At 37.5% G+C, this 16,996-nt stretch overlaps 1 protein-coding gene across 6 annotated transcripts in view; it reads right to left on the reverse strand.

Moving 5' to 3' along the window:
- Window positions 1-16,996, reverse strand: part of STAG1 (STAG1 cohesin complex component) — a 436,291-nt gene that overhangs the window by 122,138 nt on the left and 297,157 nt on the right. For all 6 annotated transcript variants that reach the window (XM_073232352.1, XM_073232354.1, XM_073232353.1 and 3 more), the window contains 3 exons: window positions 15,818-15,941; window positions 4,307-4,405; window positions 3,727-3,806 (listed from right to left, as the gene is read on the reverse strand). In XM_073232352.1, coding sequence (XP_073088453.1) covers window positions 3,727-3,806; window positions 4,307-4,405; window positions 15,818-15,941 — 303 coding nt within the window. The remainder of the gene's footprint in view (window positions 1-3,726; window positions 3,807-4,306; window positions 4,406-15,817; window positions 15,942-16,996) is intronic.

The following is a 16,996-nucleotide window of genomic DNA, read 5'->3' on the forward strand; positions in this document are numbered from 1 at the left end:
GCTTTCTGTCCTGAAGCAGAAGTCTCTGCCCAAGCCTAACTCATACCCCTAAATTATGAGGGGCACAAAGCTCTAATCTCTTCACCCAGTTACATACATCACCTCAATTAGCTAATACCTTCAGAAGAAACTTGTTAAACTCATAGGAAAATATTTAACAAGATATTTTAGGAACCCGAGCTCATAAGTGAAAGGAAAATTGATAGTCTATACCAAAAGAAAGAGAATTAACAGGTAGACAGAAAAAGAATTCAAAGGGGATATAACAGGATGTTAAATGTAACTTTGAAACGTTTTGGTAGAGATCCAACAAGCCAAGAAAAATAAAGCCAGATCATTGCACGTAAATGCTTTAAGAGACTAGAAAGCTCATTTTGTGATCCTTACCTCATTAAAAACCAAAATAACATATAAGGAGAAATTAGGGGATTGAGTAATATAATGGTTAAAGAGGATTTCTTTCAAGAGAAATCAGAGTGTTGCAGTAATCTGAAGCCTTCTTTCCAAGCCAAACTGCAGCACAAAGTTTCAGAGAACTACTATAAAAACTTTATAAACATTCTTTACAACTGTGAGGACATTTGGGAAATGGTATCACATGCTTAAAAAGATCTAAATGTGAAAAGCTGACTGGAGCAACCCAAGGTAGTAAATTAAGAAAAGAGGGCTACAAGGGGAGTGAGGTGTACTTTCTCCAACCATAAATGGTCCAAGTTTCCTGTAGGCCATCTATGGAATATTTAAAGGGAGCCAGCCTGAATAGCTATAAAATACTTTGTCTAACAGGACTATGTAGAGGGCAATCAATTTCAACAAAGGAAACCTAAAGGTCAGGAGTAAATAAATAGTAAAGGTCACAAAGTAAATAGCCAGAGTCACTGTCCACTCTGATAAACTGTAGTCACTAATACCTAGAGTGGGGAGAGCTCTCTGAGGAATCTGTAAGAGGACTACCTAATGAATTAGGACATCTGACACAGATTTAGGGCCATAGCTACACACCTTTTAAAGAAAGACATGCTCTATCTTATCTCCTCCAATGAACGTGCAGAAAAGAACCTTAAAAACAGACTTCTGAAACCAGTCAAACCATTTTCTAAATTCATGATGAAAGTAGGATTTTTTTATCCAAACAAGTTCTTAGATGGTTTGAAAACATTGTTTAATGAAGTAAACTAGTAGGAAAGATAATCTTAGAAGAGTCTAAGAGATAATTGTTCTTCCCTGGAAATAACGGCAAAGGAAGGTTTACTCATGTCTGAATGAGCAGGTACTGAAACAAAATAAAAAAGGATTTAAAAAAGTATATCTTAACAATAGAGATCTTAAACTCTAGACAGTTCCAATGCAATAGCTGAGTGGGTGGAATATCAGGGTATTTTTTTGTTGAAGGGAAAGATTTGATAAGCTTGTGAAGCTTACAAGGAAACCATAACTGGAGGTATTTTTAAAAATAGATCTGAAAAGGAAAAAAACATCATAAGTTACAAGGAAGAATGGTACATATGGATAAAATGAACATTAGAAGAGGGTGTACACATCATAAATGCATGGGTACTCATCTATATACTCTGAAGTACACCAAACAAGAACCTATAAGGAAAAATAAATGAACAATACTAGTTGGAAACTTTAACACATCCCTCTTAAAAAGTAGAAAAAAAAAAAGGCAAAGGTCTCAATAATTTTAATGACACAGTAAAAATATTCAAAGTAATGAATATAAACACATAACTGTATGTACTACATATATATATAGTGTATATATATATATATATATATACTACATATATTATATTTATATAATTTTTAAACATATTTAGAAATTTGAGAAAATTAACCAAACTATTCAGAACACATTCTCAAATAATACAGTAATACAGAAAGGTCAGTTTAAAAAACCTGACCTGGGGAGAATAGAAACATACTACTGAGTAATCTATGATTAAACTATAAATCATAAAGGTAATCAAAATATTTAGCATTGAATGCCTATGAAAATACTGTATGTCCAGTTTTTAAGAAACTAGTAATTAAAGACATATTTATTACTTTAAATATGATTATTAGAAAACAAGAAACAAATGAACCAAATGAAGCTAGTTCTTTGAAAGCAATTGTAAGATAGACAAACCTGTGGCATAATGATCAAGAAACAGAGGACACAAATAAAATAGAGGACAAAAAAGAAGAATTAACAAGAGAAATAGCAGAGTTTTATGAATAAAAATATTATTAACTATAAATTTTAAAACTGTGATGAAATTATATATTAAAGTTTATAAAAAGCCAAAACTAGTACAAGAAGAAATAAAGGTTAATTTAGGTAGATAATCACTGACTAAGTGAAAACAGTAATCAAACACCTTTTCTTCAAAGGAAACTCAAAACTGACATGGCTTTAACAAAAGAATTCTCTTAAAATTTCAAGGAAGCGTTAATCTCTCTCAGAAAATTTATTTCAGAACACAAGAAGGGCAAGAAACTACTTAAGATATATTACAAAGAGAAGCTGATTTAAAAGTTGGATTAAGGACAAGAAAAATATTGTGTCAAATTTACACATGAACACAAATGTGAAAATCCTTAAGATACTAAATATAACACTGCATTCAAGCTAAATACAATAAAACCAATTACATCATGTTTGAACAAGATTCACTTTAGAAATGCAAGGGTGGTTTACAATTAGACAAATCTATCAATTTCCGTAAGGCTCATCAATATATAAAAGGAAAATCTCAACTCAGAATAAAAGGCACTTTTATCACATATCAAAACCTCTCTCACAAATCACAGCAATATAGAACTTTACAAGTCTTCTTAGGACAAAAACAAAAAAAAAATCTACTATCAGTGATACTTCTTTAGTGCTGAAAGTCCTGCCTGATGCATCTGGATAAGAGAATGAAATAAAAGTTTTAAGGTTAGGAAAGGGGGAGACAAAATTGAAACTGTATGCAGATGATATACTAATCTACATAGTAAACCCATAAGAATCAACAAAATATCAGAAAGCATAACAATTCTGATAGGGTGCACATATAAGAACATAAAAATTAAAGACTTCTTTGCTTCAGCAGTAACCAAGTAGAAAATTTTAACACTAAATACTGATCATATAACAAAACCATCAAGTATTTAATAATTAACTTAATAAATACTGTATAATATCTCTATGAAAAATACCTCAGCACAGATGGTATTTGGTGTATGATAGATACAGCATCACAAATTAGGGAGGGGAGGATTTGTAATGACTTTGCTAGGACCTACTGGGACCTCCTTCTAGTTTGTAGTAAAGCTCTACAGATAAAACTGTTATTGTTTAAAAATATCATATTAATGACACAATTTAAATGCCTTATTTCCTTTCTTCTAGTCCTATACCATTCCAAAGAAGCTTATTTGAAAAACCTATCCATTTTGAAGCCTTCTCTTTCTCTCTCCTTTTTTAAAATAGGATGGTATGTTATTTCACTGATACTTGCCCTGTACTGCGTAAGAGAACTTTTATATGGAGGAAACAGAAAATAGTCAAAATAAAAAAGAAAGAAAAACAGAAAACATTTTGTTTCAAACCTAACCTTCATGTACAAAAGTAGAGCCTAAAGTACTAAGAATATATATACATTAAGGTTATATATGTGAAGTGCATCAATAATGCCAGGAAAAGACATTAAAATATCAAGATTAAATTAAAACATTAACAAATATTATACTTACTGAAGTATCAGAGTAACCAATCGAATAGCCTCCACAGCAACATCATATTCCTTATCAAGTGTCATTGATACAATGCGATCCTGAAATAAAGTTATAAATCAAATCGACAATGAGCAGAAAATAAGCAGGGCCCAAACAAAGGTAATGTCCTTGGGGAATATGTGCAAGAGTAATGACAGATTAAATGGAAAGCTTTACTCTTGAAATCATATTATTATAGTCCTGTTTCCCACAAAGAAAGTGTTAACATAAATGTTCACGGTGAAAATCTTTCTTATCAACTGGCATCTTCTGAGACAAATAAACCTTAACTTGCAAAATTAATATATTATAAAGAGCTATACATAAAGAAAATCTTACTTTAAGCCGGAGAGTTTCTGTTGAAGGCAATAAATAAGAATTCATGTTGGTAATATCTTTTGTAAAGAAGAGATTCATTTACCTATCTAATACAGGTTTGTTCAGAGAATATGTACAAAAATATGAACTAAACACTTGTTTTGGTAATGTCATTTGCTAAACTAGTTATAAATAGTATTCAGAAGTGAAAAATAAAGAGCTAAGCATCCTTGATGCTTACCTTGAATCGGTTAGTGAATAACTCCAATTTGGGAAATAATTCTCTGTTGGTATATAGACTCTGAAGAGCTTTCAAACACTTCAGCCTGACTTCTCCTTGCTTCAGAAATACAAATAAAAACACAACAGAAGTGGTCAATTCCATGCTACAATAGTTGAAAAGATTTTCAAGTCTATATGAAGACTAAAGTAATTTTCAGCTTAACCATTCAATTTACTTGTATTGTAATTCAACACAGGGTGGAGCTGAGCAACTGTAGAGTCTGTGTTGCACTTCTATTTAATTAAAAATGCACTTAAAATCTCTTAGTTACTGGAGAGTAAGCTATACATTTTTCAAGCATTTGTCAGCTCTGATTCACCATGTAGTACTTCCCACATCATACTGTGGCACTTCCATAGAACTTTTAACCTATGATTTTAGAGCAAAGTGTGTAAATTTGTCCTTTATGCAACTACTGAATAATCCTGTAGAAAAACCAAATTCCCAAATTTTTTCATTTAAATTTTTCATTAAATAATCTGTCCTTTTTTCATTTAACAAATGTTTATTGGATGCCTTTTACATTTCAGAAAGAGCAGTTACGGAAACAAATAAAGGGAAGGGTATTTAAAACAAAGGCAAAATGATCGGTGAAGTGTCCTGAGGCTGCTATTTACTAGTAAAATATCTTTAAAGTTATTAACCTGGAGAAAATGATGGTGATCAAAGTGCATTCAGCATCATCTAGAAACAGCCAACTTTCTCAAAGAATTCAAAGGAGATTGAAACTTCTATGTTCAAAAAGAATCAATGTGCTGTAACAGTAGGAATTCAAGTTTTGGAATCAGACAAAGCAAGATTTCCAATTTACATATATAACTTACTGGCTACATGAGAGATGTCAAGTATATTAATCACTTTGATACTCATTTACAGAATGGTGACACTAACTTCGTAAGGCTGTCGTTAAAACCAACTCTAAAACAGCTCTTGAGATGGGGCCCTGAACTGCTACATTTGCAGATTTCTGTGACAGTTCCTCCAGTCAGTTTCAAGCTATCAGTGAGATGTCACTGAAATAGTGTTTGCGAAGGGATGTGCATAACCATCCTCTTGCAAGATAATTCAAGGTAACTCGATCACACCACTGAATGAGAATGATATTTGTTAGTAAAGTTTCTAGGGCAGAGTATCCAAGATACTGCAACAGATGCTGTTGATACCTCTATGCAGATCCCCGTATCCTAACATACAAGGTCTATTTTTCCTGCTACCTCCTGTATTGACTACTAATGGCTCATTATTACACCTTTCTCTGGAGAACTGACCATGGCTGAAAAAGAACCACCTTGCAGAGAGATTTCTGAGAGGTTATGTTTTACTTTGCCTCTCGGGTCCACAACCTTTCCTTCTTTCAGACTGAGGCCCATAGCTAGAAGGGAATGATAAAGGGTAAAACAGCCCAATCTCCTTGCTTCAGGGCAGGACAACAACTAAGGTGCAATTTATTCTTCAGAGCTCCTTGTGAAGTCATGCTGAGACAAGACTTTTGAAACCAGATTTCTGTTAGTGTGTTTCCTGCTTTATCCTATTTTTCCTCACTTTCTTACAGGCTTTTCCCAAGAATACAAACCTCAATCACCAGCACAAAAATCTCTTACTCAGGCTTGGCTTCTAGGCAATGTGACCTAAACTGTTGGTACCAAGATAAGTCCTAAGAAGAATTATTTACTGATGGGATTTTGGGGTAGAATCACTTGAAGGATGATTGCTATGAAGAAGGACCCAATTACTGGTGTAAGGTAAACTCTTGATATAGAATGCAGCCATTAGTTCATCTGTGGGTAAAAGAGGATGTGTACTTAGGTTGTACAACATGCACAGAATTTGAGGGTGCAAGGTGAATAGTGACCACAAGGTGACTATTGGGTGGCTGAATGACACTGGGGTGGGAAAGAGAAAATGATAGGCTAATTAATCACCAATTTAAAGGAAGTATTTACTGCCTCTTTGGCAAAAGTTAAAGAGACCCTTCACTCCTGCAAATAAAGAGCTGATTATACTGAAGACCAGGCCTAGCCTTCAGTTTTAAGGGTGGCAGAATTTAAGAGATGTTGCATACTAGGCAAGTCTCCTATACTAAAATAGGGGCCATTTAGGAAAGAATGTCAAGTCCAATAAAGAATATCAAGGTGGATGCAGCTGAGAACCTTGGACTCCAAAGTTCCCATTGAACTCATGGGCCTGAAGCTAAGGCTCATGTCCCCTTGTTAGAGGACCGCATGCCCCTCCCCACCACCACCCAAAGACTATATAGAAGTCTCAAGTGAAGCAAGTGCCTTAAGAACAATGCTAGTAGCCCTCTTCATGCTCTATCAACCTTTCCTGTGGCCACAGGCTAAGGTCAAATTTCAACATGGTCCAAGTGAGGAAGTACTGGGTCTGCTAAGGAAGGAGAAGGATAAATGCTACAAGTGCTGCAAGAACAGACCAATTTGAACCAGCAAGAACCAGGAGAATATGCTAGGGAGTGGTTGTCAAGGGTACTAGATTAAAAAGTGGGACTATAAAACAGAATATGGGAGTTTTTGAATATGGGGCCCTCTTCTTGGACTCAGGATTCAAGGCTGCTAAAGACCCCTGGATATGGCCTAACACATTGCTAGATGCTTGAAAAAGCAAAAGTGCTTTAAATGAAATAGAGATCCCAGAACTGTAGCAGGCTGTGGAAGAAGATATTTAAAGACACAAGGAAGTAAGCATGCCAGAAACGATCTATTATATAAGCTCAGAAGACCCTCTAGTTGAGTATGTTCCTCAGGAGGGCCCAGAGAATACCATTTGCCAAGGCAATAAGGAAAAGACTAGTGAAGGGGGTGCAGACATTACTAAGGAGATCCAGAGTGACTATATTCTGTAGGCTAGGGCTGGAAGTAGGAGATACTCAAATATAGCTTCTGGTAGCAGCGGAGAAGATTAGATTACAGAAGAGCAGAGACAAGGTAGCACCATGTATTAGGTGCAAAGAGGGGCATAAAATTGTAATGCAGCAAGGTTGAAGGGCAGCCCTTGGAGATCTACGGAGATGGCTCACAGGACATGATCTTCCTCAGTACAGGTGGAGCCAAAAAACGTATTCTGTATATACAACTCTAAGAGACCAACAATGAATGAGCAAGAAGACACTAAGGACAGCTCTCCCAAAGTGAAATCACAACCCCAGATCTAAGACAGCATCTAAGTAGTTTCCTTCTCTCTAACTATAGATATATAAAAACAAGACCAGAAAAGATTAAATTACCCCATCCATCCACATGCACATGGCCAATTAGGTAGAGCAAAAACATTAATGGAATTTATCTTCACCTTGTCCAATGATGTATGCCAATCAGTACCTCTTCTCCCAAGTCTTGGTTCTTTGTCTATAATATGCCCTGCCTACATTACAATTAAGTAAGATATTCCCTTGAAAGTGCTTTAGAAAACTGGGAAGTGACTTACAGGAAAATTTCAGTTGCCTTTTTGGTAATTTCTCTATTTTGCGAGTATATAGTACCTAAATGCTTTGTCGTTTCCCATTACTAAGTCTCATTCAAATATGCATACATACTGTTTTAACAGTGCCCATAGTCCCTGCTCAATAATTTTGCATGAATAATTACATAAACAACAACAAAAAAAAACAAAGAAAGAAGGAAAGATAAAATAATTTGTTGAGGGAAGAGGCTAGGCATATTTGTCAGACTCCTTAACCTATCAACATTTTTACAAAAGTACTTTTGAAAAAAAAAGAGCTGTAGAAAGTATTATGTAGCATGACTTGTTTTTTTAAGGGACAATAATTCATGCTTCTAGGAGAAAATGTTAATTTTTATTAAAATGTATGTGTAATATGAGTATCTCAATGGGAATACTGTAAAAAAAGAGTTAAAATGAACCAAATCCAGGTGGCCTGTCAAGGAGTGGATGTGTTTGTGTGTGGCAGAGGTGAAGGCATTAGACAGAAGCAATAATCTTTTCTACTTTTAACAGTTTTATTGAGATGTAACTGATATACAAAAAACCTTCACCTTTTGACTAGTGTGGACATCGAGGGATCTATGCATATATGCATGATACTATTACAGTCAAGGCAATAAACATATTCATTGCCTCTAAAAGTTTCCTTGTTTTCCTTGTATCCCCTTTTCTTTCTCTCTCTCTCTCTCTCTCTTTTCATTTGGTAAGAGAAGGAGTAGTCTTGAGAGGTACTGTTATGTACTGTTGGGACAGGCAATCTTGTACATTTTGTCTTAAGACTCCCGCTTGGCTGCCTAAGAATGGGCCTGGGAACTGGGACACTTCCTTACCAAGATGTGGAGTTGTTAACAAAACACACCAAGGTGTGTTGAAAATGAAAGGGTCAGTCAGCCAGGACAGGGAGTGGGGTAGTAATATGGACTGATTAAGATGCTGGCTGTACGGGGATAAATGGGAGGTAGATAATCTCCTGGTCAAAGGGATGAGATGGTGCAGTGGATGAGGCTGGAAATGTGAAGTGGGTCCTAAAAAGAGTAAAGAAACTATATTCTGGCTCTTGACCACCTTTGTGCTCCCATACATCCCCCAACTTCCATGGTATCTTAGGGGTTGCTAATGATGTCTGCTCAAATTAGACCCGCTTTCACTCAATGCAAAACCACTGATAGTGTTGCTAAACACAAAACTATTGAAGTCTTTCTCTGAAAGTGAAATATGGAAACTGAAAGACAGATATGGATAGGAGTCAGGAGAGTTGCATGCAGACTGGCAGGTGCATCTGTTAATAAAATGAAAGGGCAGTGAAGGCTCAGATATCCAGGACTGAACACTACAGTTAGGGATGGGGGCAAGGTCTTGGATCCCCACAGGGGCCTATGCTCCTGTCGGATGAAGGGAAAAGGCAGAGGGATTCAGGATTTTATATGTGGCTCTTGGTTACTGGTACCCAATGACAATAATGCCAATTCTCCAGAGAGGCAGGATTAAAATAGGGTTACGCTTTGGGTGGTTTTGGGGAAGGAGACAAGTCCATTTGTTTGTGGACAGGGTCCTTTGGACCATTTCAGGTACTGGTGATGGTAGTTCCCACCACTGAGTACATAACAGGTATTAACATTTGGCTATGTGCAGTACTGGTCACCAACACTGTCTCAAGGGGTATACACCACAAGTACAAATTCAAGCATTAAGTGCAAGGTACATTCTTAGCCAACTACAGAGTTGCCCAAACCATAGCACATTGTTAAAAAAAAACAAACTGAATTTATGGTGGAGAAAGGGAAATTATTCTGTTAATTCAAGACTTAATACAAGCAGAGGTGCTGATAACCACCATGCCACAATTTAACATCCCAGTCTGGCTGGTCTGGAAGGCCTCCAGAGCCTGGAGGCTGGCAGATTACCTCAGGCTGGCCCCAGCAGCTGCTAACATCACTACCACCGAGATGGTGACAACCCACATGGGAAACCAGTATGCTGTTACAGTAATGCCTTCTACGTGATCCCTTTGCAGGACCAATTTGTGTTCACATGGAATGGCCCACAATACACTTTTATTGTACTTCCACAGGTATACTTAAATCTCTCTGTAATATGCCACTAGTAGCTGGGGTTTGAACTTCAACAAGCCCAAGTCCCTACAGAAATTTTAGTCATCCATAATGTGAATAACCTCCTGATAGCAGGGCCAACTGAGAAATATATGGCTACAGTGCTGTACTTAGTCACTGAAGGAATGATTAGTGCCACTTTGACTATAAATCCAGATTAAGTCCAAGGTCTGGCACAATCCATGCAATTCCTAGGGACCACTTGGGCAGGAAGCCAAAGTATCCCAGGGACCATCAAATAAAAACTAGAGCCTGGCAGCACTCACTAATAAAAAGGAGAGCTGGTGGGTCTCTCTGGGTAATGGAAATAGTATGTGTCCCACCTGGATGTTCTCTTGGCTCCTTTAATCAAGGTGACCAGCAAAGCAATTTTAGATAAGGCCCTTTGCAGCATCAGGCCTTGGAAGCTGTTCAATAAACTATGGCCCAAGCACAGCCTTTGGGACCTCTGAAACCTGCTAGCCTGATGGAACTATACATTTCTGTAAGCCATTCCCCCCCCCCCCCCCGCCACACACATACACTCTCATTGGTCTGTGGCACTAGGAAACTACCATGGGGTGCACCAACCTCTTGGATTCCACCAACTTCCAGAAGCTGTCACCCATTTTTCAATGACATTTCTTTGCTTGCTGTTGGGCAATGCTGGAGATAGGGCAGTATAGCCAGAATGCCACATGTGACACCACACCTGAACTGCCCATTCTCATTTGGGTGATTATCAAGCTTGCCCAATTAAAATTGGAAAAGCTCAACAGAGCTCATAATGGAAATGCATTATTCCAGCATATAATGGAAATAGTACATCAAAGATCAGGCCTGGACAGAATCCCAAGAGATCAGTAGGCTCCATAAGGAAATACTGAGCTTACCAGAAAGCCTCAAACAACCTGCAGGGGGATGCTTTGGCTTCTCTTGAGGCTACTGAGGCCCAAGATATGAAGATGTGCTTGCTGACAGTGTGGTATGGTATATATATTGACAGCACAATGAAATTAGAGGCAGACGGAACCTGCTAGGTTAAAGCCACCATATGGCTAGCAGATGCAACCATTGCCTGCTAGGTTCATCTATAGACTGGATATGGGAGTCCAACACAAATGCAAAAATGGGTCAAAAAAGGCCTTATCCTGAAAGACATCAAGATTAATGATACAGTGCAATCTTGTGATTCTTGTCAATGCACTCAAATCATCTGGAGAGGAGAACTGTGATCCACCTGGGTCTAGCAGATTGATCACACTGACCCCCTGGCCTCCAGTCATAGGCACAGATGATGCCTCACTGCCAATAACATCTACCCAGGCTTTCGTACTGCTATGCCAATCTGGCATGTGAATGCTGGCTGTAATTACCATAGCTGCCCTTGAACAAAACTTGTCATATTTTTGGATACTCCATGGGACTTCACTTTAACCAAGGAATATCCTTCACTGCCCAAGCAAGATTCTCATGGAATATGGTGAACTCTTCTCATTGAGTATGTACTGTATCACTTGCATGCCAATGGGAGGTCACCAAATGAATGAATGGCTGATTTAAACAGCCACTAAAGAAAGGATATCAAGACGGCCTGTTAGTAGATAGGTACCCCACCTGACTAGAGCTGCATGGCTAATAAACACTACACTCCAGTGCAAGGGAAACATGGCACTGTGACACGCTGGGAAATACTGAGCTTCTATGAGGTGGCAGTAGATTGGGCAGCTGTATGCTTAGGCTGTGTCCTCAAAATCCCAATCTCAGTATACTAACCATTCTTTTTTTTCCCTCTTGGAGTGTATGTCTCTGGAGTGTCTTGCAGTTCTGGCTGCCATAGGACCCTGACTCTAATCGGGATGTGGTGCTTCCTTGTACCTCCCTCCTATGAGATACCACAAGAGTGGGAGAGAAAACCAAGGAGAATCGGGGTTCTAGGGTCTCTGTCTAGTGGTCCAATCAGGTGTGTGATGTTATTAGACATGTCAGGTTTGTACAGGATGTGACCTTCCCTCCTGGACTGGCCAAAGAGGCCAAGAAGTCTGGGTCAGGCAACAAGAGCACTGGGTGCTCACAGCAGCACCAGGATTGGGGCAGACAGCCTGGGTTGCAGTAGCCAGGGAACTAACATCACAAGGAGCAGAGCAGAGCTTCCAACCTCAGGAGATTCATGGATGGGAGAGGGGTGGGAACAGCAATCTTTCCTCTTCTTATTCCCACAGAATCCTCTGCTATGCGTGGTACAATAACACCCTGATAAAAATCAGTACAGTCATAGAGAGAAGAGGCAAACTTAAACAATGCTGGATTTGTCATTCCAGAATGAAGACCCTTTCATTCCATACTCCCACTATAATGACTTGACTGATACACAACTATTTAGATCTGTCTCAAGATATCAAGGGGTCACTCCTTCAATACAGGTCCAAGTGCAGGCATGCTCTGGAGATTAATATTACCTGTGATGTGACAGAAGAAGACTTCTGTACCAGAATGGTTATTATTGGTCTATAATGACATTTTGGACTTGGATGTCCAGTGTATAACGTTTCTCTCTCCTACCACGCAGCAGAAGCAGGCTGAGACTGTATAACTCGGTTAATCCCTGATGGGGCATCACCTGTACCCTTTTGGGTTATATATTTCTCTGTGGACTCCAATGGGCAATAGAATGTCTGCCTCCAGGGTAAGGATTTTGTTGCCTTAGAGTTCTAGGGCCCACCATCCATGTTAGCAACTGTACAAAGGGCTAGAAAAGATCCACTTGGCTAACTTACCACAGAGTGGCTCATAGTTCCCTCCTGGGGACACAAACTAAGGACTGGATTTATTCTGCTACCCATAATCTAATACTAGGCATTGGTATACAGGCCATAGAAAAAATGGTGTACAACCTATCCTTAACCATGGCAGGCTATTGCCCAAGTCATCTAAGACCAACCAGACTTCACTGAACTCACTAGTCTCGGTGGTGATGGGTAACCATATGGCTCTCTGCCATCTGATGGCCTAACAGGGTGGTGTCTGTGTTACTGCAGCATTTCTTGCTGTGCATACATCAACAATTTGGGGGATTAAAAAACTTAGCTCGTGAATATACATGCTCAGGTGGAATGGTTATCAGCTGTATATTCATAGTCCCCCTGGGACTCACATTTTCACCTCTTAAATTGGCTTAATCTTGGGGTTCCTAGTAAAGTACAATTCATATCAATACAGGTTGTTCAGGAACCCCAGTGGACCTAACTCTGCCTCTAAGTTTGGGGTGGGCAACAGTCCTAAAGGATTTGATATGCTCCATCTACCACTTCAGTTACCAAGCAGTGGTGAGGGGTGAACTGTTTGGAAAGGCAGTCTATGCAGTCTTTTGGCCCCTGCCTGGCTCCATAAGAATGGGCCTTGGGCCTGGACTGCTTCCTTACCAAGAGATGAGTCCCCATATCTTGTTTCGGGTTTACTGCCTTATGTGGAAATACCTTTCCTGATTCAGACTCAGTGTGTGTTCTTTGTTCTGCTTAAGCATGTGACTCATATGATACCTGGCCAACCCTACGACTAAATATGTCCTGACAGGAAGGGACAGAGTCCTTAGTTCTGTGGTACAAGAGGGGTGCATGCAGGGCAACCGCTCTGTGTTGACTGCTGGGAGGGGCCTGCTGGCCATAGGGGACTGATACACACTACTGAAGCTGATCTTGCTCTGTCCCTTTCTCTATGTGAGTAAAGCACTCTTCCATCCAGTGCTTGACTATGTTGATTTTCTTAGCGATCCTGATATCAAGATGCAGTTGGCAGAGGTGTTCAAAGTTCTACTTCTGGAGACAGGCAACAGACATCATTTGCTTGCTATACTCGAAGCTAAAGAGGTTTTCAGTGAACTTAAGAGAAATAGAATATGAGGTGAAATCAACATCGAGAAGAGGAAATGGGGTGGACTAACTGAAAATAATATCCCACTGAAGCACTTCAGAAATTGTGATATGAGGAATCAAGCACAGGCAAGAAAGTAGAAGAATCATATACATAAGCTAAAAGCAAAACCAGTGCAGTAATACTGACAAAATGCAAAGGACAGAGAAAGGTAATCTAGGGTCATGAACATAAATACAAAAAGATTAAGATATTTAGCCCAGAACACAGAGATTACTATAGCTATATGTAAATTAACCTATTCAGTGTCACCCTCAATGACAGAACTAAAACCAATGGGTAAAAAGTTTAGAAATAAGTTTTGGTCAACAGAAAGACAAATTGAATCTCTAAAAACTCCTTTAGCTGTTGGAGACTATCTTTTTATTACCAAAGATTATACCTTAAAACTTATATAAATTGGCAATATTAAAAAAGTTTGTCTTATTTAGGAGGGTAGACTAGGTTATATCCTCTAATATACTTAAGTCAAGACAAAAGAAATAGCAACTTGTTATGTTGTATACCTTAAAATAATACAATGTTATATGTCAAGTATAGCTTAAAAATGGAAAAAATGCACTTGATAGTTAAAATATAATATTAAAAGAAAAAGACAGGATTTTATCAGCTCATCTGAAAATGCACAGGATGAGTCTGAAGGTAGAGGTCACAACCTACAGAATGAGCAGTTTCAACCAGATGATTAAAAGGAGAGAAAGCAATTGGCTATATTCCTCAGAGAAAAAAAGAACAAGGAGATGAGAGTGGGAATGACAAAAAAGAAAGTTTAGAAGGGATTAGTTAATACTTATATCCTTTTCTAAATAACTTCTAAATAAAGACTATAGGAGAGACTTATAAAACTGTATTTTTTATAGCAGTCCTTATATCATTTTATCAGCAATGTACCTCTTCCTTTATCTGGACAAAGGATTTCTACAAGCATTGTTTAGTGATTTATTTAAAAATGATGGTTGATTGTTTTTTGGTAAGCCAATCAAATTGGTGGTGTTTTCCAGTACTGGTGGCCATAAATATGGTAATTTTATTGTTATTTAAATTCAGTAGAAAAGGAAACTGGTGTGGTAGTGGTGGAGAATAAAAATACAGAACTATATTTCTACTAAAAAGTTCTTGTTAGGTTTAGCAGTGTGCATAATTCCACATTCTCTCACACTGAAATTTAACTGGATAAACCTGAGATGAGGTTTAGATGTGAAGGTCCCCAATTCAAAATAAGGATTAGACAAAGAAAACTGAATCAAGCTTGGGATTTATTAGTGTAGAGAAACAGATCTGAATTGCTAAGAAAGATAAATATTCAGGAAAATATTCACTATATACTAATTGGAGTTTCCTTCAAATGACATTGGGGAGAAAAACCCCTTTTAATCATCAATTAAAAATCAGTTATTGTGACTTTGAGCAATCAACTTGTAACAACCTCTCTATGCTCTGAACTCTCTCTTACAGCAAAAATGGCTGGTAACATTCCCTTGGGTCCTTTTATTGTAATTTATGTAATTTTGTGGTTTTCCAAAACATCTTTAATACTTTTAGCATTTAATACTGCTATTTAAAAAGTAAATGCTCTACAGGCTGGTAACAGTAAAATACAGAAAATAAGTCTTAGAATATTACCAAAACTATGTTAGAAGAAAAAAGAATATAATTGCATCAAAAAAATAAAATGTCTTCTAATAACTGTGATTCTTAACAGTTCAAATAATGGAATACAATAGTTTAAAACAAATTGTTTTAAGATCTCTATATTTGTGAACATCAGGCAATTTAAGACAGCATTACAACTAAGAGACAAAACTTTCATACAAGGGCTGATGTCTCAAATTTTATCATGGCTATTAAGTGAATAGTTATTCAGCTGTATCATCTTAATTTCCATTATTATTCCAACTTTTGAAAAACCAACTGCTGCTGTCCTAATTTCTAGCATTCTACTAGCAAGATAAGCGTATCTTCTACCAAAGCCTGAAACAGAGTAACTTACCCTGTCATGAAGAGTCCAGCCAACATATTTTAGGTAACTGTCATTTAGGAAGGCATCACTATACATTTTCATCCACACTCCAATTTCTTCAATACAAATGGCTCTGATCTCAGCAATAGCATCACTAGAGGAGAAAAGAAGAGACAAATGTCTGATTAATATTCAAACTTGGAATGTACATCATACTCATTTTCAACAAGCAATAAATAGTAATATTATTCCTACTGCTGTATTTATATATTACTCTCCAATAGCCCTAACTTGGGTACCTTCTTTTTCTTTTTCATATGGCTTCTGTAAAATAAAAACTACCAATACCCAACTGAAAAAAAAATATGCTTCTGGAAATCATCTTATCTTGACTCAACTACTCTATTTTTCAGTGGACTAGGAAATGGCATTTGGAGCTTTTGAAAGCCTCATAACTATTAGAGAGTCTACAAACATGTTCAATCTTCTGAAGCAACAGAGTACCATTATCCAAATGCAGAATGTATAACTCAAAAGCTGTCTCTCTAAAAAACTGACTTTCCCTAAGCTAGCATGCATCTAATGAATTAAAGTAAGTTTTATGACCAAGACACAAGTTAGTATCCACTAGGCAAAATGATAGAAGCCTACGTTATTTGAAAATGTATAATAGTTTACAAAACCCAATACCCTGAAGTTACGGCACAGGAAAATAAGGACTCACATTTAGTTACAATGGGAACAATCCTGGTGACTATACTGTGAAGTGGTGGTGGAACCAGCCCCAAAACTCAAGCTTCTGGCTCTGTGCCCAGATGGATTTTCATCTTACTATAAGCATCTAACACAACTCTCCTGGGATGACTTCCCTACTCTAAAATCTGTGAACCACAAATGTAATGTTAATATTTTTACTTTATCTTTCAACAGCTTATTAGTTCTAGCTAAAAACAAGTAACAAATAAAATAAATACTGACTTTCTTTTGTAGACTGACCTTCAAGGTTTCTGATTTATCATACATGTGTAAGTTAAAATTTTAGGTAATTTTTAACTCTTCAATTTACAAGGCAATCATCTATCAATTAATTAATTAATATGGCAATAATTGGGCTGGAATTTTACTGTTAAGAGAATGTTTGTAGTGTTTCTTTTGTGATAAAATGGATGTTAGCATTCTAATAGTTACTTCTCCACTCTAATAAATCTC

This window comes from Manis javanica, chromosome 3, assembly GCF_040802235.1.
Source record: "Manis javanica isolate MJ-LG chromosome 3, MJ_LKY, whole genome shotgun sequence".
Classification (NCBI taxonomy): Eukaryota; Metazoa; Chordata; class Mammalia; order Pholidota; family Manidae; genus Manis; species Manis javanica.